At 38.2% G+C, this 23982-nt stretch overlaps 2 protein-coding genes across 8 annotated transcripts in view; one reads left to right on the forward strand and one right to left on the reverse strand.

Annotated features, from left to right (window-relative positions):
• fancm (FA complementation group M) overlaps window positions 1-23982 on the forward strand; it is a 66353-nt gene that overhangs the window by 24483 nt on the left and 17888 nt on the right. For all 6 annotated transcript variants that reach the window (XM_046062101.1, XM_046062099.1, XM_046062100.1 and 3 more), the window contains 7 exons: window positions 2503-2580; window positions 2726-2884; window positions 20745-20876; window positions 22111-22243; window positions 22481-22573; window positions 22772-22876; window positions 23296-23474. In XM_046062101.1, the coding sequence (XP_045918057.1) occupies window positions 2503-2580; window positions 2726-2884; window positions 20745-20876; window positions 22111-22243; window positions 22481-22573; window positions 22772-22876; window positions 23296-23474 (879 nt within the window). The remainder of the gene's footprint in view (window positions 1-2502; window positions 2581-2725; window positions 2885-20744; window positions 20877-22110; window positions 22244-22480; window positions 22574-22771; window positions 22877-23295; window positions 23475-23982) is intronic.
• soul3 (heme-binding protein soul3) lies at window positions 4668-14493 on the reverse strand. 2 transcript variants are annotated; one of them, XM_046062121.1, is made up of 6 exons: window positions 14248-14493; window positions 13902-14159; window positions 8389-8483; window positions 7058-7199; window positions 6762-6945; window positions 4668-6606 (listed from the first exon to the last, which is right to left on the reverse strand). In XM_046062121.1, the coding sequence occupies exons 2-6, from the start codon at window positions 14128-14130 to the stop codon at window positions 6435-6437; spliced, it is 822 nt and encodes a 273-aa protein (XP_045918077.1). In that variant the 5' UTR covers window positions 14131-14159; window positions 14248-14493; the 3' UTR covers window positions 4668-6434. The 2 variants fall into 2 exon arrangements, with proteins under 2 accessions (XP_045918077.1, XP_045918076.1); XM_046062120.1 differs by having other exon boundaries at window positions 13902-14492.

Genomic DNA, 23982 nt, shown 5'->3' on the forward strand with positions numbered 1-23982 from the left:
GCAAACCAAGTATTGCCATATATATGAAAGTGTACCAATGACATAGCCTTCGGGTGGCTAGAGGAGGCCATCCAACCCGAGAGTACAGGTGCTGGTCATATAATTAGAATATCATCAAAAAGTTGATTTATTTCAGTAATTTGATTCAAAAAGTGAAACTTGTATACATGTGTTCATTCCTTTTAATTTTGATGAAGATAAATACATGAATAAGTTTTTCCAGGTCTTGCTGAGACATAAGTCCTTTAATCCTTGATATATTCTTCAGGTGATAGCAGGCTGACTTTGTAATTGTCTTAATGTGGCTCCTCAAATTCAGGTCTGATTCTATGACTACACCAAGATTTCTGGCTTGATTTGTGGTTCTTAACATTACAGATTGAAGTCGAGCACTGACTTTCAATCGTTCCTCTCTGGCTCCAAAAACAATAACTTCTTACTTACTTTTATCTTTGTTCAACTGAAGAAAATTCTGGCACATCCAGCCGTTGACCTGCTCAATACAGTTACTCAGCACCTGTATGGGATCATAGTCCCCTGGTGAAATGGTTATGTAAATCTGTGTATCATCTGCATAATTATGGTAACATATTTTGTTGTTTTTCAGAATCTGAGCCAGTGGAAGCATGTAAATGTTAAACAAAAGAGGTCCCAGAATGGAGCCTTGGGGAACTCCACATGTCATTTTTGTCAGCTCAGATGTGTAATTACCTATAGACACAAAGTAGTCCCTGTCCTTTAAGTAGGATTCAAACCATTTTAGTACTGTGCCAGAAAGTCCAACCCAGTTTTCAAGTCTGTCTAGTAATATGTTGTGGTCGACCGTGTCGAATGCAGCACTGAGATCCAATAATACTAAGACTGAAATTCTGCCACTGTCAGTGTTTAAATGGATGTCATTGAAGACCTTAACAAGAGCCGTCTCAGTGCTGTGGTGTGGTCGAAAACCTGACTGGAAGACATCAAAACAGTTATTTAGTGCCAAGAAAGCACTAAGCTGTTGAAAAACAGACTTTTCAATGATTTTACTTAAAAATGGGAGATTTGATATGGGCCTATAATTGCTCATTAGTGACCTGTCCAGATTGCTCTTTTTTAAGAGTGGCTTAATGACTGCAGTTTTCAGGGCCTGTGGGGCAAAAAACCTGAGAGGAGAGACATGTTGACAATTTGTAGTAAATCTGAGGCCATGCATTTAGACACATTTTTGAAAAAAACCTGTTGGCAGAATATCAAGGCAGCATGAGGAGGATTTCAGATGTTGTATTATGTCCTCCAGGTTTTTATGGTTAATAGAATCAAATTGTCTCATGCTATATGAATTGTTTTTAAGTGGACACAGGGACAAGACATATCCTGTTACTGATATGGAGGCACTGATTGCTTGTCTAATTGTTTGAATTTTATCTGTGAAGAAGGAAGCAAATTCATTGCAGGCCCTGGTGGATAGAAGTTCAGAGGCTACAGACACAGGAGGGTTGGTTCGCCAGTAGCAAACAGGGCACGTGCATTATTAGTGTTTTTGGTGATGATGTCAGAGAAGAAGAACCGCCTTGCATTTGTCAGCTCTAAATTATAAATGCGAAGTCTCTCTTTATAGATGTCATAATGAACCTGGAGATTTGTTTTCCGCCACCTGCGTTCAGCTGATGATAAGTTATTGCCATACTATTTTTGCTCACTCCTCTTTAATCATCATTTTGTGTCACTGGATGCTCACACACAGGTGAAGGCACTGTGGATATAGTATTGTGATTTGAAACAGCCAAAGCATCTTGACAGCAGTATTCACTTTTATTAGTGTATTTCCTAGTAGGGCTGCACAATTTACCGAAATATTATCAAAAATGCAAAATGGCCAAGTGCAATATCCAAATCGCTTAAAAATAGCCTATGATTCTTGTTCTCCAGATGTAAGAATACATGTTTGTTTGGTGCAGATCTCAACAAATGCCACATGATCAGAATTTTAATAGTGATGTGTGATTCAACAAGGATCACAACTGCTAATGAATCATATCCCAAATCGTAATATATTTCAAAATTATTGCAATATGGTAAACAAATCATATTGCAATAATTTTGAAAGATATTATGATTTGGGTGCAGCCCTATTCCTAACAGCACTGGGTGACAAAATACTGTCTACCAAGATATCTATCCCCAAAATATCTCTGGTGGTACTACTACACCAATGTTGAAAATCAATGCACAGGGCAATTTCTGTAAGACTTTTGCTGCAATGTACCTGAGTACCTTGATTTGTCAGGGTTGATTTGCCAAAATGAACATTCCCATCTTCTTATTCATTAGTTACTCAACAGAAATTTACTATATAAAGATTTATATCCATGTTCTGATATTAAATTGCATCTAGGCTACTGTGCTACTGTTTTTTAGGAGGATATGGGGGCTCTTTAAGTTCTAAGTTAGTTAAATATTTGGACTATTCAAATAATGTGCTAACAATGATCTGTATTTGCTCCTCTCCCTGTGACTCAGGTGATCAGACAGCTCGGCGGCCAGACTGTACAATTCCGCATCCTGGCCCTTAGTGCAACTCCAGGGGGAGATACAAAGGTAAAAACAGTATACATTACATATTTATTTACTGTAAATCCGCTTTCTCTAGCTGGCCTAAAATGACCTAAAAAACCCCAGAAACTCTCCATTAAACTATTGTCAAATCTGACTGCATCTTTCTTCTTTTACTCCATCCCTGCAGTCAGTGCAGTCTGTGATCTCCAATTTGCTCATCTCCCACATTGAGCTACGTTCAGATGAGAGCCCAGACATCAAGGCCCACTCCCACCAGCGTAGTGTGGACAAAGTGGTGGTTCCTCTGGGGGAGACCCTTTCTGCTCACCAGGCGCGCTATCTGCAGGTAGGCACAAGCAATTTAGCATCATATTTAGCTAAACCCCTCCCTGTCCTTACAGTTTCTTCCTACAAATAAACATCTGACATAATAATTTAGGGGGATGCGAAGAAGCTCATTCAATTTACATAATTTGTTCTTTCTTGTTGATACCAAACTACTTAACTTGTCAATCTTTATTGTCCATGATGTTTCCACTGTCAGTGATACATACAGAATATCACACAGATAAGTACATGCACACTAGGTTTTATATTCAAACTTTCCTCCATTGGTCATATTTGGCTTGGTTTCATTATTATGGAGCATGACTTTTTTTGGTGTGTTGCTGCCACCTTGTGGTCACAGTTTGCTTGCTCCTGTTGTAAAAAACAATCCTCAACCTACTGTATAATCTCAGCATCATGTCTTTCCTCCGGCACCGTGGTTCTTACTGGGTCAGTTGTTTTATTAATTAATTATTAATATTAAATGAATTGATCGGTCTTGAAAGCAACATCCTGTCCAACTCGGTGGTCTGGCTTTTAGTGCTGGTGGACTACATGGTTTTGGATTATTAACGGACTCTACAGGCTCTTTTCTTGTCACGGGGTTGGTTCACAGTCTGTGTGTACTGTGCTGTAAATGTGCAGCTACACTTCATCTGCCTCAGCTGGATGGACAGCTGGAATGTAACACAGGCATTTGAACATTTAGACCTGTTTTATATTATTTTTAGATCTGTTAGGTCTTCTTTCTGACTTTTCTTCCTTCCTTTCTGATTCTTTTTGGATTGTTGGTAATAACAGAGCTTTTCTTGTTTGTGATTTTAATTGCTTTGACTTTCATTTTTCACCTTCGTGTCATATTACCCCCTGACCGGAGGGCATCTGTAACCTGCTGGTTAAGCGCCATTTCCCACTGCTCTCCCTTAATTTGACCAGACAGAGCACACAAATTGAAGTAACACTGTACTCAAGTGTAAAATGAGCATTGCAGCAGCCATTCAGGTGGAATTTAATGTTTGTTAAGCAAATTAGAAAAATGCAGACAAGTCTTGTTTTAGGCTCAGTTGTGTGCTTTTCCTTTAGTTTTTTGTGCCATTTGATCATGGAATTTAGAGAGAGACCAGTGTTCATCCGTATAACCAGAAAAAAGCCTCCTGTTCTCGGGTCTTAGCATTGAGGTTTTGATTGAGCATGAGTGGAGGTTTTATAGATAAAATATGTGTAATGTCAGTGAACATCAAAGCCACTGAGACCAAGCCAGTTTTTTGCACCCTGTGTTGTGTGTAATTTAGGACTGACATTTTTGTGGGATTCCAAATAAATGAAAACGTCGTGTGATGTTTAATATTTATTACATTATTACGTGTACCTTTGCCTCGGCTGCAAACTAAACACTGTTAACGAAATTCTCCATTGTTAATTCCCATCAATCGTTTACTGTATTGTACAATAGGCTGCACACTAATATACTAGAGTGTCCAAAATGTCCAAATTCTCTGACTTCAGCCTCTCATATCTGAATATTTTCTGGTTTCTTCACTCCTTTGTGACAGTAAACTGAATATCTTTGGGTTGTGGACAAAACAGGACATTTGAGGGCGTCATGTTGGGCTTTGGGAAACACTGATCAACATTTTAGAGACCAAACAACTACTTGTTTAATTGTGAAAATAATTGTTAGTTGCAGCCCAAGAGGTTAATCATGAGCTCCTCCGTACCGTATCACTGGACACCATTTTATTGAAACACATCTTAGAACTGTGTTGTGCATGAGACCCAACAAAACTCAGCATCATTGTCCATTTCAAAAGACAGGAGACAAGCACATTTTTTATTGAACAAAGATGTTGCACTTGAATTTTCACAGTACAGCACATTTGCAAAACACTATGAAAATAAGCAGAAAGAAATGAAATCCTCACTCTTGATTTTCCTATATAGCCAGGCTCTTTAAGGGAAAGCCTGCCCACATCTATCATGGCTTTGCAAGTGTTTGAACACGACAGCTGTCATAGAGCATCAACTCCATAATCATTTGATGCAGTATTCATTCTTTGGATTTGTTGTCTTCATATCAACCTGCTTGACTTGGCAACCTTCCCAACCCAATACTAACTTTCTTAACAGTTAATTTCTTTGTTTTACTTTTTTCCCTCTTAAATAAGATAAAACCAACTTTCTCTCAATTTGAGCACAAAATGTAACATTTAATTTTACACACACGTAATAGGCCTCAATAACTTCACGCCTAAGCATTTCATAGGATGCCCATGTCCTGCTAAAAGTCCTCACACAGTGATGATTTGGCTAGTTCACTTCCAGTTTTATTTCACTGGCACCCAAGCAGTAAATTTCCAAAGTAGAAACATTCCTACATTGCTGTGAACTCTAGGTGTAGCTGGTTTGACGCATTTCATGTTATTTAGCATAAAATATAGTGAAGATAAACATACATTCTTCTGACTTTATAGACTCTCCTTAGATTGGTGATAGAACATTAAAAACAGAATTTACTTTCCTTCTATTTAAAAAATAAAAACAAGAGTATAATCACTGGAGAAATATTCTGTGTCTTCTCCTGGTTGCATTGTCTCTCTAATCGGCAGCGGTGGTTCTTGGATACACGCACAACGTCGACACAGAGTAGCACGTAGAAAGAGTGTGAGAAAGAGGTACATAGGTAACTATTCCTGTGTGTGTGAACAGACTTGAAACAATGAGGAATGCATTGTCATCATTTTCTGAGGAGAAAAGGATGTATATAATTTATAAGTACGGCTATGATTGTCATTCAGCAGTAAGATCTGTGAGGTTTTTTTTCAGCGTTTGGTTTGTAGAAGTGTGACATTTGTTTATACTTTCACCCTGTAGCTGTACATTCATTCATAAATATGTATGAAGCCACCAGTTCTGGTCTGGATGTTATCTATCCAGTTGTTAACTTGCTTGTTGATTGTTGGTTATCAGATAACTATAGCACTTTTTGTTGAAACTTAATACCTGTTTATGCAGTGTGACTGGCACCAAATAGACTTGTAACCTGTAGTATAATAATAAAAAAAGAGCGGATCAACAGCGATAGTTGAAATCATGACAGAGAAACCCTTTTTTTCTCCTCTTTCTGTTGGGCATTGACCATCACCCCGCATGACAAGTCACTGTGTTCACAGAGAGCTAAGAGTTAAAACTATTTAACATTTTAACAAGAGAGCTGTGCTGAGGAAAGCTTTTTTTGCCATCTCATCTTTTAGCGAGGAATGCTAGGCTTAACCTTAGCATCTGGTTTGTGTCCACGAGAGCTGGGCAGTTGATTAGTCCATTTCTAAAGGTGAATCTATCTAAATGAACATGAATAAAAATTCACTGAGGGTAAAGTAAGGGCTGAATTATGTTTTTTTCCCAGGCCCCGACTGATCTTGAGTGTGCTGGGCTGCTCCTCGTTTCAGGTAGTGGTGGTGACTAAAGAGGATGTTGCACCTGAGGCTGTAGCTAGGCTTCGGCAGTGTTAAGGGAGTCTTTATGAGGCTCAAGGGTCACAGATATAGGATGCTGCTTAATCCCCTCGTCCTTCAGGGTCGCTCTAGGAACCAGATCTCATTCTGGCGGTTGCTGTGGGCAGGGTTGGTGTAGCCGGCCACGATGAATGAGTCATTGACGCACACAACAGGAGAGTCGAGCAGCTCGGCCATGGCATTGATCTGATTCATGATGGTCACTTCATTGGTGGGACCGGTAAAGGGCCTGGAAGAAGCAAGGGAGTGGTGTGTGAGTATTAGGCATCATATTTTCATATCAAAGCCAAGAAGGAAAAACAGGCCAAGCATTCATTCTAGCATCATCGATTAAACACTTAATTCAGGAAGAGTATAAGTGGTAGAGTTTTTTTCTCTAATGACCTTGTGTATACAGTAGTGGCGGGCCAGATCTCTAAGACGATCTCATTGTCAGTAGGTTGTGGGGGCTGGGCCTGGTGCTCAGCGGGGAGGAAATAAGCCACAGTGACGTCACGGGAGATAACAGAATGGTTCTCATCCATGCGCACCACTGTGACAATGGGGAGCGTCATGCCCAGGTAGTCGCCTACAGATGTAAAGTAAAAAGGCATTTGAATTGTAAATGAAGACATGGCTGGAGATGTGAAAAAAGAGACAGAACCTGATAATTTTTAATGGTTCCTCCCTCGTGGACTTACCTATGGTGTTCTGCTGGCAGATGTATCTCATTATCCTCATAAAACCATAGCAGATGCTCTGTTCATAAGTGTCCTCGTGCATTGTTATACAAGCCCAGTGGCCCTTTTCGTATTGGCGTTTCTCGTACAGCAGCTCCCCACACTGAAAAGGTGCAGATGACAAGACTGAGTCAGAACTTCAAGTGTGCCCCCAAACACATTTACAAACTCTATTTCGACAGAATACATTTTACAAGGGGAGATGGTGTAATGTAATTATTAATGTAATTATTACATCTGTGATTTTTTTAATCAGCTACATCAGTATGTGTTACAGACTGTAAATATGCAGTTGTCTTTTATCTACTGTTAAATAACCAGAAAATGGCCATAGGTAACATCTTAGAACTTTAAAAAATACTAACATAGATGAACAAGTATTGAAAAGTTTGTTTCATTCATTTTTATTCAAACATGCAGTCACCGCTGTAGGTCAGGTGCATGACCTACAGTTTGTATTCTGCTTGCAGTCAATGTGCTGTCCTTAACAAGGCACTGAAACCTGCTCTAAGAATAGGGTTCCATGATTGTCCTTTGTTTAACCTGAGTCTCCAGCCAAGTTTTAATGAACTAATTAACTCAAGTTAAACCAATTAGCCCTCTTTATTTATACGCCCCCCTAAGGAGTTTAGATGGCTTATTGTACTGGGTGACACGATCATCTTGACCGAAAATAAATAGCTGACCCATTCCCGTGCAGAAGATCTGCATGTGATCATAGACAGAAGATTATGCTGTTGAGGTTCTTCGTGATGTCTATGGAAAGGCCCGGTGTGTTTGTTGTTACCGTATATCCATCATTGTCCAAGGCTTTTAAGATTTTATAGATGTTTAGTGCACCTCAGTATTATGAAATCCATTTGTCATTGGTTAAGCCAATAACATGAAAGTTTTTATTATGTTAATCTCATCTAAAGGCAATATCTGACCTAAAATGAACCAACAACCAATTAAATCACATTGAACTGGAATGGCAGAAACAAAAAGGGGCTCTGGAATCATCTGTTCCTCTATGACCATGTTTAATCTTAGTTATTTCTGTATTCTTGTTCATTCACAACTCTAGTTTGGATGTTTTGCTATTGCTGTGAGAGCAGGTTTTTCACTGCTACTCTTCAAAGATTGGGTTGTAATGCAAGGCTGTCCTATATAGGTCTAGCCTCTGGTGCAGGCACACTTACCTACTTTAAACTAGGTACTTGCTAGCCAATTTAATAGCTTTTCCCCTTTACATGAAAATGAAAGACGGGGTTACATGAGCTGAAAGTATATAGATAAATTGCCGTGGTCACCTTCTCTTTGCGTGCGAGGAGAGTGAAAGGAACGTGTTCTCTTTGACTGCGTCCTTGGTTGTTGCTGGTTAGCTGCTGAATGGGCTCTGCCATATCTGTCAACAGACAAACAAACAATATGTGGTCAGTTTAAACTGTAGTCCAAAAATAAAGTATTGTTTACAAGAGTAGAAACATTTTAATTTTTTTTATGAGAGCAAACAAATAAACTGACGCTTGCTTTGTTCCGGAAAACAAATGCCAAGTTTGGCCATTCGCGAGATGCAATTGTGCCTCTTATCTCGATACTGTGCGTTTTGGGCCTGCACATTAAGACAAATTAAATATATCAAAGAAGAAGCTATGTGTTATATTCACATCTTGATAGAGCACATAAGAGTACATATACAGTACTTCCATACAACCTTTTCCCACTCATATCATATCCATACTTGCAGTCTCCTGTCTCTAATCTGTCTAAAACATCCTCACTTCCAGTAATCTGCAGGCTGGCAGCATTGGTAGTTTGCGTGAGCAAAGGCCGCCAGATGGGCACAGCGCTGTGCCAGGATGTCGCAGAGTGTAATGTTTATTGGAGCTGATGGGGAGAACACTGACTAAAGCTGCCCTAGGCCAGGTATGGGGCAGGGAGTGGTAGCCAGTGCTTTTGAAATACTGGAGCATATCTTACCTTTTTACCACATGACATTTAACAGTATTTTATGTTTCGACAATGTAGTTTGACCCCATACAGAGGGTGCCTCGGTGACACAACTTTTTTTCCAACCATAAGAATTCAAACGTGCTATAGATTTATTTTTTATTATACATGGGTTACAGATATATAATTTAGCTGTACGTGCTTGTTCATGCAACGGTATGTAGTGTGGACCATATTGCATAATACTACGAGTGGACCACAGGAGCAACGTACCCACTAAGTTCTCCCCGCATCACACATTTAAAGCCCATGTAATGGCATCATGTTCCATTGTCGAACTGTCAAATAAGGCACTCAAGGTGAACCCAATTCAATCACATTTTGTCAATCAATACCACGGAGGATATCTGGGTCAGAGGGCTCTGTGGCATTTAGGTGATCAATCCTATGACGGCAAACAAAGCTGCGGGTGGGTGTGCGTGTGTGAGAGTACGAAACTCGTTCAGCAGATTCTCATGAAATCAAGGTCACACTATAAGTGACTGATTAGGAGCAGCTCAGTGTGGATACCAAATATTTGACAGTAAAATATCACCTCTCAGTTTATGCGTTTCTTCAATAAGAGAGACATGGAGGGGGAAGAAAACACATCAGCTTTAATCCACTGCATGGTTATCCACACATACAGGCATGCACTGCACACACACACACCCAAGAAAACTCCTCAGCTTCTATGGCAGCACCGCTAGAGCCGCTCACTGTTGACACAGAACGGCCAACACTGAGCGCACTGTCAACACACACACTTCATTTTATACCTGAGCTTTCTAATCAATACAGGGCTGTTGTCATGTGACTTGACATATTATTTTTCTGAAAAACTGACATTATTTTGAGGTATTCCGTACGTAATCTGCTTTCAACAGCTACACATCCTTAAAGAGCGTTGTGTTCTACATTAGCACCACTTTCCAAACCAGTGCCCCCCCAGAAGACAATTTTGTACATCTTAAAGTTAAATGCATTAATTTGGTACAAAATTAAGAGGCTATCTATGAAGAACTTTGCACTCTTGAAAAAACTATTTTGTACTCTTGTAAAATATTTAATTATAAACCCATTGTATAGCTATAAATGGTGATGAAGCAGCAACAAAAATGTATTTAATGTTTTTCCAGCAACCCTAAATTAAAGAATACAAAATTAGAATAAGTATTATAAGTAACATTTTGTTGTTGTGTTTTTACTTTTAATGGACACACATGTTTTATACTTTGTGAATACAATCCAAGTAGTCTTATTTCCATACTGTATAGACAGTTTTTATTTTGAAAACCGGACGTTCTCACACGTGTATCCTCGTGCTAAATTCATCAAGTCCGACCCAATTTGATAAATATATGTAATTCTCGTATCACGTAACATGAAGACTTCATAGCCTCTCTTTAGGTAGGACTCTCATACTGAAACACTTGTCTTTGTAAAGAGAGAAAATGACAGGATAAAGTCACTAACCTGCCTGTCAGTTCGCACTGTTCGGTTCATTTCGAAAACTATGGCGCAGCAAATTAGACTGTGGCAGACCGCCATGGTCTCGTTAATTAATGGGAAACACTGCAAACAGAGAGTTCAGTGCATATTCTTATTAAATTAGCACATGATTTAGGTATTTAAACATGTAAAATTTTGCTGAAAGATCAATGGAAAAAACATTTTTTGCAAAATAAAAGTTAGGCTGTCTATAGGAAGTGGTGAATGTGCATGGCATAATGCAATGAAATATAATGCTAAATGGTTAGACAGGTGTGTAGGAAACTGTGTAAGAACTGTCAATAATCTCCAGTATACCAACTTCAAATACATCACCAGGTACACTAGCTCCATCCAGAAACTAAATTGCTATAATGTGTCAAGACTTGGGCCTTATGTGGTTTCATGTCAGTTGACTCAATACCTTAAGTTGAGCCATATTGCTTCAGAGACAAATGTGGGGTGTGTGTATTTTTGCATTCCATTATGAACTTTGACAACCACTGGGGGGAATGTCTGATGTGTCGCCTGGCCTGCATCTTTGTTTAGGAGCTAGCAGCCCTTCATGTATCCTTTTCAGTTGATGGTGTCTGCTCCTCTGAGCTCATGAAAATATGGGGCATGAAAATCCTACAGTCTGTACAGGGATTTTGTATTGTACCATTAGGTTGTCTTGCGAGGGTCAAAGATATAAAATACTGTACTATGAATGGTTCTTAAGTGCCCTATGTTTGTGTTCATGGCTGCCCAGTTTGCTGGAGGCTGCAATAACACTTGTTGCCATGGATACCATTTAAACAATAAAGGTGGTATCTCTGTGGAATTTTTAAAAAAAATTTTTTATACAGTGCTTTATAAACAATTACTTGGTAGCTACAATGGGAATAAAGCTATATATATATATATATATATGTAGCATTAGCTACATTAGCAAATCAGATAGCTGTAACTGCTGGCAAAGCAGAGCTCCCACCTCACCTTGGTCTACCAGACTCCATTCCAATTAGAGGAAAGGAGTTTACTGCGACCTTGGCCTGTGTCCTTAGCTTCAGTGTTGTTGTCCAGGACTTACCAGCCACAACCTCAATACCAGTACAGACAAGGTAGCTAATCCCCCCCTGAGTCAGACAGCCCCAGCGAGAGGTTTCGTACTAAGTCCTTAATTAGTGCTGTGGTCTGAAGGCAGAGGGAGGAGGATGTGGATTCTCAGTGGGAACCCAGTTAGATGAAAAAAATGCATTCTTCACAAAATGATTTTAATTTGTTCTGACTTTGCTTCAATAATTGAAATAAATCTTACAGATTTTTAGCCTTTCTAGCATCTAACAGTTATTTTAACTGAACAGTTTTATGGTGGAAAATCACACAGGATAAACCGCTCATGACTTAATGCACTCATTCATTTTAAGTAGACACAAGCCACAAAGATTGGGAAACCATGGCTAACAAGTAAACTGTACACAACTTGAACTAATGAAAGAGGGCTTTTATGTTCATTTGGTTTGTTGTTTCCAGTCAACTGTTTGGAAAAGGGCGGGCACTTTCAAAAAATACATGGCAGGTGATTGGACGAACCACCTGTGTATTACCATCAGTCACAGGCTAACTTCAGCCAATAAGATCAACTAACCATATGACGTAGTAAAAGAGCTGAAGCCATTCATGAGAAAAAATTCCAGCGAGATGAAGAAACAGTGCAGTTCTGATATCGCTGATGCTCTAAAAGGTGAAGTTAAATATCAAAAGTATGTTTTGAAAACAGCATTATATTGCTGTGAAGCAGGAATTAAATTTTGAAGTTTGGCAAATCTCAATGGGTCCATTGTTGTGGTCTGTGTTTCCAGGCTCTGTGATTAGCAGTGAGTTGGAAGGCTCCAGAGTTCAAAACAACTGCTGTTGTTGTCTCCAGCTGTGCGCAACGTCTGGGCTTGTATGGTAAAATCAGACTCCTGAAGCTACAAGCATTGCACTGTGCAAAATTAAATTCGGGTACTTTTGAAGTATACAAGCTATTTTCCACAGAAAATGTTGGAATAATGAATAGTTACAACTTCGGAGACGAACCCGTGGAAATATCAGTTATTGAAATCTGAATCAAATGTTGCCACTTCAAAATAAATTCAAAGACATGACATTAGACTGTAAAGACCAATTTAAACCAGACCAAGTCGGACCCCGTTCCAGAAACTGGTCTGTTGGACGACATCTTTTTAGTGTAGGGATTGCCAAGCAGTTTAACTCTAAGCATCCTGACCACATTCCAGAAAGCTTGCAAATAGACTGCACACATGCACCTACAAACACACGAACATATGGCATCTAGTGTTTACCAAAGTATATTTTATCTGTTTGATCATCCTTAGATGCAGCTGTGAACAGTGCGTTTACTGTGATTTTTTGCTTACTTTATCTTGAGGCTGGAATAATCAAATAATTCAATAAACTCTACGCCAGTGACGAATTACAGATATTCCACATTCCTGTAAATATGAGAGAACTACTAACACATTTCATGAGAATTAATATCCATGGGCACAGTGGTCTCACAAAATCATAAATTGCTCCTTGGTTTGTTTAACAACTAGTTACTGTGTATACCTCACAGAATACCTCATATTATTCTATTTTACTCTTTAATTTCTATTGAGCTTGTCACCTGCACACATTCAAGTATTACTACACTATTACTGCTTTAGTATTAGACAATACTCCTACAGTAATACCACTCCTGTATTATTATAATGTCTGTGATATTACAACACAATTACAATATAGAAATACTAGCTTGCAGGTGAATTCAATTCTTATTGTTAACACCTGCTTTCTGTGCAACAGCGTCAAGTTAGAGAACTTTCCACTCAGAGGATCACCAAATTTTCTTGTAATTGATACTTTACCTAACCCTATTTAATAAAGGGGGCCAAAGCCACAATAACAGAGATACTTCACTTTACTTCATCCCATGACCACACATGAACACAACTCACCCTGTACCATGTAGTTATTTAACCTAAGGCTATAACTAGGGATGTAGTTTGGCCTTTTAAAGTACAGTCCATCTCCCTGCTAGAAGTTGATCTTATTTGTCTGTTCGCTCCAAAGTTTGGCCCTGAGGGGCAGGAGATGTGCTGCCTCACTGGAAGTCAGTGGTGGTATGCATTGAGGAAGTTACCCAAGTAACTTTCCCTAACTAAAGTAAGCCTAAAGTAAACCTGTCTTTAGTTGCTTTTACTTGTCTGCAAAGAAGGTTATAATCCAAAGAAGAGGGCTGGACTAAAACCCCAAAAGTTACATGTTTGCTAAACAAAACGTTAATGTTCTCCTGGTATTTCTTATTTTGTACCTTGAGAAACTTCCACTTGGTGTCCCCTCGCTACGTCCTGCCAGTAATGCAGCAGTCGGTCATCGTCTTCCTCCATGGTTTCCCCTCCTTCTTCAAGGCTGCCGTTGCCCGAGTCTGACAGCTGGTCTTCGGAGAAAGACTCCAGGTCCTCCAGAGAGATCATCCCGTGTTGCTCGGGCCCGTCACCGCCGCCGCCGCCGCCGCTCATTTGGCAGCCTCCTCGGTCCATTTCTGTTCGAACGACTACTACACTAATACCTACGGAGGAAAAATACCTCAAAGGATTGACCAACAAAAAAAAAAAGCTAACGTTACTTATGAATCGGCGTTAATTTGGTCTTCGGACCTCGGTGCGGTTGCGAGCTCAGATTAGGACAAGCGTTGCTTTCTGATCAACAAACCAGGCACTAGCAGCTTTCCTCGACACATGACCTCACACTCATATTCGCAGTGTTGTATCTTATTTACTCCTTCACTGGGTTTACTTTTAATTCGCAATACACAGTGGAAAGAATTCGCCCACTTCAACTATGCAAAGCAACGCAACCCTTCCCCCTAAAGTAGCCGGAGGTGAATGCGAGGGATGTTTACAGGAGACGAGGGCGGACCACGTGACGCTGCGGGCTCACGCGGCTCCTCCTCTTCCTCCTCCTCCTCCTCCTGCCCCTCCTCCCATGCTCAAGACTGTAGATAAATACCCGAAACATCCACCAGGGTACACACATTTCATCCTGATTTCATCCAATAGTAACCCCAGAAGGGGCTAAAATGGCAACAATAATAAAAGGTGCCGCCATCCTAGAAGTAGTTTCAAAGCGTCTTTTGTGTTTTTATTTCTTTATTTACCTGTTATATGAGAGCACAGGCGCCTATTTATTATGTGCTGTAGCCAATAGAGCTGCAGCTAATGAACAGGTCATTATAAGTTCATCTTTAGCTTATTTTCTTAATCAATTGATTCATCATTTAGACTATAAAAAAGTATGTGTTCATAGCAAATAAGTGTGAAGTCCCCAGAGCACAAGATGACAATGTCAAATAACAATTTTTTTTGGCTGACCAAAGCCCAAAGATTTCCAATATATATATGTGTGTGTGTGTGTGTGTGTATGTGTGTATGTATGTATGTATATATATATATATATATATATGGGGGAGAGAGAGAGAGAGAATTTTTTTTAAACGTTGTTTTTTATTGTTTTTGACTTTGTCGTTCTAATGCATTTCTTCACATTATGTGAATCACTTTGAATTCCACCCCCGTGTTTGAAATGTGCGTACAAATAAAGTTGAAGTTTGTGAATTTTACACTCAATATGATTTTACTTTTAGTTTACATTATATCAACATATAATAATTCTATGTCCACGTAATTAATAACAATTAACTTCCTACGTGTCACTGTCTACATACATTGTGACAAAAGGTGGTCTTTTTTCAATGGGACCTGGTTGCACGAACACAGGTGATTATTTGCATCCTGACCCTTTTAAGAAATTGACGAATGCCCTTAACAACATGAACATCCAGTGGTAGTGGGCAAGAGTGTATGTGCATGTACATTTGTGTGACAGCCATGACTGAAGTGTATTAGGACAGGGAACTCAGACCCACTTCACCATACTTTAAAATACACACATAAACTGTGTGGACACAAATGAATGAACACCTGATAAAGAGGATTCATAATGCATTTAAAATAATTACCCCTTGTGTGCTTTGATACATCCTTTTTTGTTTCATTATCTTAATTATTTCTCTTTTATGGTGGTTAATGGTAAACCACCATTGGATATTATTATTATCCAATGGTGGATTATTGGATTATTATTATAATGGATATTTTCCTTGCTATGATAATAAGCAAACTTGAACTTGTGCGCTCTCTAGAGGAAGGATTAAACAGGATTTCCTCTGATCTGTGTGGCTGCAACAGCCAACCACCATGTTGCATCCGCCAACATGCACGTACAGACAATATTATGTAATCCTTTATAGCCTAATGACACACACACCCAACAAACACTCTGCAGGGAGGGGCCCCTGTAGACTGGGCAAGTATCTGTGATGACAAGGCAAGCTTTTGCCACGCAGATACACAAACACACACAAACACACACACGTACCAGTAAGTCTCAACAAGACCCTCCATTGTTGACATGCAGGAGGGAAAGTAGGTTCTGTTATTAATAGCTGCCTACCGACTGGCTTTTTCACTGATTCTCCACGTCACTTAGCTCCATGCCTCCAACTGATCAACTGTTGGCCCCTTGTTGCTGTTGGCTGCTGTCGACGATGTTATTTGGCATACTTTGGTCCTCTCCTCTACTCTTTTTAATAATCTTACTGGCTTTAGGAATAATCCAGATCTAATTTGCACTTCATGTTTGTTTTACTGTTTTTATGAGACCCTTGCCAAAACCTACCTTGCCTTATACTGTGGGTGGTAAATTAAGCAACTTTAAAAATCAATGTATCATCATAATTTTAACTGGGATACATTAATTTTGTTACTGTTAACAAATTAGGCTATTGCCAAAAAATGGTTAGCCTCTTTCTCTTTGGTATTGTTCATGGTAGTGTTTAAGAAAAAAGATTTTTCTTTTGCATCTCTCACTCCCTTCACCTCCTCCTTCCATATGCCATTGCCTGAAACTCTATAAATGTCAGGAGAAGAACAGAGATAGTCCTTTTCTGCTTCACATTAATCTTGTTCTGATACTACAGTCCAATACCAAGCGTGGTAAGTGGATAAAATTAAAAGATATATAAAATGTTTTTTCATCAATCATCCTTTTATCACAATTACATGCAAGACTCGGGCAGTAGGTGTGAATTGTGTCATTTTCAAGGAATAATCTCATTCCTCTTATTTTCTTCCACTTTCCTATTGTTTTTTCCCCTGACTTTCCCTGCATAAATGATATGTTCACATTTTTATCTGTTTATTGATTATTGTAACAGTATATTATTGATTATGCTTTATTGAAATATCTTATTTGTCATAGAAACTGTGGAGATATAAATAGATTGCAAAGCTGATCTATAAGTCAACACTTATCAGTTCATAAACTTGGAATATTTAAACTCTTTTTACCGTGTGATACAGAATGTTATAACAGCACGAGCAAAGACCCAGAGTGTTTTATTTCCACTTAATGCTTTTGTGTTTTCATGTATTCTTCTTCTGAATGAATCAATAGCTAAGTAAGCATATAAACAAATATGTATATAAACAAAATGGTAGACCCATTACACCGGTAAACAAAGAGCTATGGTCCAGTAGCGCTAACTGTCATACAAGAAGAAGGATAAGTAAGCCTTATGACAAGATAAAAGTAGAGCAACGATTAGTCAATTACACTTACTTTGTTAATCAATTAATAATTTAAGTCATTTTTCATGCAAAAATCCTAAACATTTCATGGTTCCAGGTTCTCTCTACAATTTTGTTTTGGTTTTACATTATAGTAAATTGACTTTTTGAGCTTTTGGACTGATGGTTGAACAAAACAAGACATTTAATGACCTCACTGTGCTCTAGGATGTTGTCGTTTTCAGAGTTTTCTGATATTTTATAGACTAAACAATTAATGTTTTAATTGAGGAAAAAATTGTTAAAGTTAATCAATACTGAATATGATCCCTAGTTATAGCCTTAGGTTAAAGTACTGGACAAGGGCAAATCAGAGTGCAGCAAAAACTACAGTTCAAATGGCTATGCAGTTTTTGTGAGAGGAGTTTTTCTTTCTGCTCGTTTGGGTATTTCACTCCACATTCCTACCAGACAGCAACCTTACTAATCTGGTTCTGTGTAATCTCATAATCTGGTCCTGACCACTGCGTACACATTCCCTCATTGAGCTCCACCTGTCAATTAACTAAAGAGAAAGATTTTCCCTTGTAACCAGCTTGTGGTCCTTTCTCTTAGTGCTGTCTGACATGCACAGACACTAAAGACTAATAAGGCTGTAATCATTATACTGTACACCAGAAAACAAAACAGTTGAGTGGATAAAACAATGTAAAAACAACTTTGGTCCTCTTAGATCCCTGCCACTAATCGGAAAATTAAGTTGGCCTGAGGGTAGTGCCAGAGAAAAGGCCATGATGTTATCTAAATTAAAGGGTTGATCCTCTTCACAGTGGCCATCGTAGAGCTGGTCAGACTTTTATGAAGATACTGGAAGACGTTTCATCCCTCATCCAAAGGACTTCTTCAGGATGAGGGACGAAACGTCTTCCAGTATTGTCAACCAAGTCCAGTTGCCCTTGACTTTAACCTTCATTGGATAACTATGACCTGGATGACTGAAAATCTTCATAGACATTTTAACTATGTTAGCTTTAGTCCTGTCATGAACTATAGTATTATTGGACAAGTAGAAATTTAGTTGGTGGTGCTCGATGGAAAGTCAAGGGATCACCGAAGTCATTAGGAGTCATTCTGTGGAGTTCAGGCATGTCTGCACCGAATTTCATGGCAATCCATTGAATAGTTGTAGTTGAGGTGCATGTGCTTTCTACGCTACAAGTTTGCACCTCTAGAGTGTTGACAGATATCTTTATTTCTCACCTATCCTCACATGTAATGAGGGCAACCAAATTTAGCTACCACCAAAGTATTATAAACAACAGCAGAAAGTATGTAGCATGTACACACTTTCTAAACCAAATGATTGATCAATGAAAAAAACAAAGTAATCAAAGTAAAGACGAGGGCATTTCTCAGTTCACATGAGCAACATGTAAAACCCCTTTGTGGAAAATGTTAGGTCAAGGTAGGATGTCTTTCAGCAATGTTATCACTCGCAAAACTGGTCCTTTCTGGCTATTATAGTCTCTTTCGCTGAAGGTTGGAGTAGGCTTTTAGCGTTGTCTCTTGTGGCTTGTTTCAATTTAAGTTTCCAATCCTCTTATGTCATTGCTTATTAAAAAACGAACAGTGTTTTCTGGCCCATGTGGGCTATCTTTTCCTGTAGCCGGTTCTACATTAGACATGCGTTGTGAAATTAATTCATAATAACTATGATTATGAATATGATCATCTTGTAAAAGATAAACGGCACCAATAAAGAAACATCCCACATTCACATTCCAACAATTTTTTAAAAAACACTTTCATTGCAGTTTCATTACAAGGTACTGATTTAAGCCCTCACAGTAATGGATGAATTAATAGTAGGAACTGAATTTAAAAAAACAATTGGTCAAATAATCATCTTTTCTGTCCCATATTCCAAAAAGACTTGCTATACCTTTTTAAGTAAGTAAACTCTTATAATGTCACTCCACTGCACACTATATCAAATCAAATTGAATATTTTGAAAAATTACATTGCATAATTTTCTTTTATTAGGGTTTTTGGCCAGGCTTTATTTGGCTCCTCAGTTTCTCAATAAATCTTCTTCAGCAATCACCCATTAAGTCTGTTTTCAAGTTTAAACCATATCATATGCTACGAGGCACAATCCTAACCAGATGGGCTGGCCTCCATATACTCTCATGAAAGAACGTTTTAGGGCAAGGTGATATAGCTGCTGATGTTTTCTGAAAAGTCAGGGGAATTACGGGTTGTTATCTAACCCTTTGCTTTTGTCTTCATAAGCTGTGTGAAGCACACTCACATTTCACCTCAGAGAAGCAGGCTGCGGTTCAGCTGAAAAGGGGCGGCCAGCTCAGTTTCCACTGCAACAGGAAAGTTTAACAAAAAAAGTCACATAAGATAGACAGTTACCTATCCTGTTCTATTCAGTTATTACTATATTGTTGTCAATGTGTTTTCAAAATGTATAACATTAAATGTATGTGTCAAGATAGCAGCTACTTTTACCACTATTAGTTCATGAGAATATGGAATAGGGACTGTAAAATACTTTTTACTCGAATAATTAATTTAAGACTTTGATTAACGAATGTGAATGACACTTTTCATCTTCTCCTTCGTTCGTCTTTTGTGTGACATGCAGCAGTGATGGGTTGGTGTTTTTTCATATTTTGTTGATTGCGATACTTGATTGCCCAACTAAAGGAATATGCATTTAATAAGAAAAAATTATTGTCAAGATATTTAGAAAAAATATTTAATATATAATGTATGTGTGAATGATTTTTTTTAATATATATATATATATATATATATATATATATATATATATATATATATATATATATATATATATATATATATATATATATATATATATATATATATAAATTATCTTGAAATATTTGTATAAATGTTCCGGAAAATGTTGTATAAATGTAGGGTAACATTCATTTGGCCTAATTTGCACATTATGTGATAATTTAAAAAATTCATAACACAGGCACAATTTACAAATCAAAACAACAAAATTTCTTGTCATCTGTTACAAAATCAAATTTTTTACCAATTATTTTGTTTGGTTTCTAGAGCAACAGTTCCACACAGCTGAAATTGAAATTGTAATGGCCTAGCCTCCCATTATCTGGGGCCGTGAGGATGAATAGATATTGTCAAAATTGTCTGTTTGAAAAACTGCTCCCGTCCCTCCTCCCATTATAAGGAAATGAGGACAAGGGGAAGAAAGAATCCAACACATATTTAGTGTTATTATGTGTCTCTTGTTGAAGAAAGACTTCTATTCAGAATGTGCAAGTCTATTTACCAATACAGGACACGTTTGTGTATCTCAAAGTGGTCAGAGAGGGCATGATGTATGTGTGTGTTTGTCTGTGGATGCACTTTACGGCATTGTGTCAGCAGGATACTAGCTAGTCAGTCTGACGCATTACTCCTTAACACAGGAAATGGCCTATTATTGATCACCTGTATATCTGTTGGTCACTCTTCCTGCCAGGTGCTGGAGAAATTCATGTCTCGTCTGGTCCAGAACCGGGTGATGGCACACAAAGACCTGCGGACTCTCAGCAAATACCAGCTCATCCTCGCCAGGGATCAGTTCCGCAAGAACCCACCACCAAACATCAAGGCACGCACTCTGCTCTATGAATCCTTGGGTGCTATTGCATATAATTCTCCGTGATATGATACACATCCTTTCAGAATTACTGCTGCTTCTTTTAAAGATGTATGGAGCCCCTAATCTGACAAAATGTTGTCAAAGCTTATCAGACAAGTCAAACATATAAAGACATATTGGTAAATAATATTGTTTTTCCTATAACATCCAATTAGTTAGTTAAAAAAAATAACAAATGGGACATGCACTTGAAGATGAAGATCATTTTATGAAGATGTAAAATTCAATTTGTATTAGCTTGCTGACATAAATGCTTTTGTTTAAGTTTAAACAACGATGCAGCAGTATGCAGTACAGTGTATGCATGATTAATTTTATGGGCTCTGCCTTGTATCATAAAGAAAGGTAGCATCAGCTAGGTAGCATGCTCAAAAGACTGGTTTTCAGTGTCTTTAGCCGTCAATGTTAAGGGGAACTCTACTGACTTTACACATAAAAGTCTGCTGTTGGGGAGTACTACAGCATGTGTAGTACTCATACAGTCTATGCTTTTGTGGCCTTTGTAGCCTGAAATGTTGTGTGGGGAACAGACAAAATTGATAAATGATAAAATGTGTGCTAAGACCAAAAAATTGGAACATGAAGGAATTGGAAAAACTAAATGAGCTTGTGCAAGATAACTACAGTAAGGGATTAAAATAAATTATGCTTTTACTTATTTAATAACTTATTGGAGTTTAAAGGGAAGTATAAAGCTTTATATTTGACTTAATGCTCCATTTTAATTATTTAACTAACTTAACTAAATGAACTAACTATTAACTTATTTTCTTTAAGTTGTATTACTTTTACTTGTCCAAAAACTTTGCACATTTTGTCAATTGTGGGGCTCTATAAAGATGTGCCCAAGGCTGAGAGAAAATAATCATCCACACAATGAGGTCTAGAGAGTTTTAGTTTTAGTGGGAGTACATTAGATGACAATACTATTTAATTACATTTAAGCTTAATGCATTATTTACATTAATTACATGGAATTTGCAAATGACAATACTGCATTATTTTATATTTTGAAATACAGTAGAAGTGCAGTAGGAGTGTAAAATATGTTATTGGAACAGTTAATATACATAAAGATCATAACTCTTATTTTTATCATTTATTTAAAGCCTTTTTTTAAAACGAATCCTTACCAGTGGTCACTATGGTCTAACGGACTCAGATGCTGTCTTGCTCTCTGCAGGGTCCGCAGCAGGGAATGCTGGAGGGCGACTTTGCCCTTTGCATCAGCCTGTATCATGGCTATGAGCTGCTGATGCAAATGGGGCTCCGATCGCTCTTCTTTTACATCCAGGGAATCATGGATGGATCCAGAGGTTAGTCATGTTACCTACAGGCTTTCGGTTAATTTTGTTGACCACAGAAAAAAAGGCTTTGTTGAATATGAGAACATTTGTTCCTCGCATATTTCAGTTGAAACACCCTTTGATACGCCAGATTATTTATCAGTGTCTACACTGATGAATAATACATATTGACATATTGAGTGATTGTACACTCAATATGTCAAATGTAAAACACGTGTTTGATATGTGTGCTCTCCATGATTTCAGAGATGTCCAGGGCCAGAAATGAGCTGCAGAGGACTTCCACCTTCATGGACCTTTATCATGAGATGGAAACAATGTTTGTGAAGCCATCTGCTGGTAACTGAGCACTCCCTCGTACCATTTCAATCATATTTCTGAGCCTTTCTTATGTAGTTGTATGAGGCATTTTGATGGGAGCTATCTGGAAACCACGTCTATCTCATTTTGAAACAAAATGCCTCAATTTGCTTTAAAATATAGCAAAGAATACACAGCATCTTTTTGACTAACATCCTCTGCGATTAATACTTCTAGGTCTGGATGAGCCTTTCTTTTATAGTCATCCCAAGCTGCAGAAACTGGAGGAGGTGGTGCTGCAGCATTTCAGACTGTGGGCTGAGAGCTCAGCAAACAACAATGGTGATTCACTTATTACAACGGTGCTATGGTGTGACTCATATGTGCAATGTTTTTTTTGAGTTAAAGCAAAAATCTATAATTCTCTTCATGTTCTAACTATAGTGAATAGAAAGCATCTAGCATTGTGTTAAACCTGTTAAACCGTGTTAACATAAAAGATGCAACATTGCCACAGTGTTCAGTGTTTCAAATCTCGTTTGCAATGCACTTGTCCAGAGACAAACTGTCCTCCTGAACAAAAAAAGCTGTTAAAGTATCCACTGTACACTATTTTTTGCAGCATAATTTAAGAGCTAATAACTTAAAACTAGACATTAGAGCCAAACACTGTAAATCTGAATCAAACAGTAATACAGTCAGTTAAAGCACTGTAAGAAATCAGCTCATGGTTACCTCATTAATGCCTTATTAATGTCCAGCCTCAGGTCCTCAGGAAGTAAGCACGCGTGTTATGATCTTTTCATCGTTCCGCGAGAGCGTGCAGGAAATTGCAGCCATGTTGAACCGGCATGCTCCACTGATAAGGGTCATGACCTTTATGGGCCAAGCCTCAGCAGGAAAGGGAGTCAAAGGATTCACCCAAAAGGAACAACTGGAGGTAAAGGCTATATTCCTTTTTTTGACAAAGGCTGATTTACAGTAAGGTGTGGCATATATAGCTAATTAAATAAAATAAAAATGTATTATGGTGGTATATTTTTAATGAACAACTTTTAAAAAATTAAAATCCTACATCAAGCTAAATATTTGGCTGTATTAAATGTAACATTGTATTTCCCATTTAACTTAGAGAGGAGAGATCAAAACCTAAATTGCTTCAATGAATCACAGAAATGACTACCATTAATTTACTAAAGAGTATAAAGTGTCAGAAAACTTATATACAACACACATACTCAAGACTTTATGATTGCATGATAAACAATACTACACATTCAATATTACATGATCATTTGTTTTCAGTAGTAATGAATATGATTTCTGACCTCCACAATAGTGCTTTCTGGAGTATTGTGGACTTGCTCGGGAATGTGGTGGGCAATAAAAGAGCTGTCATTGGTGGCCGAGAGAAGAACTGTTCAGTAGAAGTGTACGCTGTAAAACAA

The sequence above is a fragment of the Micropterus dolomieu genome, linkage group LG11 (genome assembly GCF_021292245.1).
Source record: "Micropterus dolomieu isolate WLL.071019.BEF.003 ecotype Adirondacks linkage group LG11, ASM2129224v1, whole genome shotgun sequence".
Lineage (NCBI taxonomy): Eukaryota > Metazoa > Chordata > Actinopteri > Centrarchiformes > Centrarchidae > Micropterus > Micropterus dolomieu.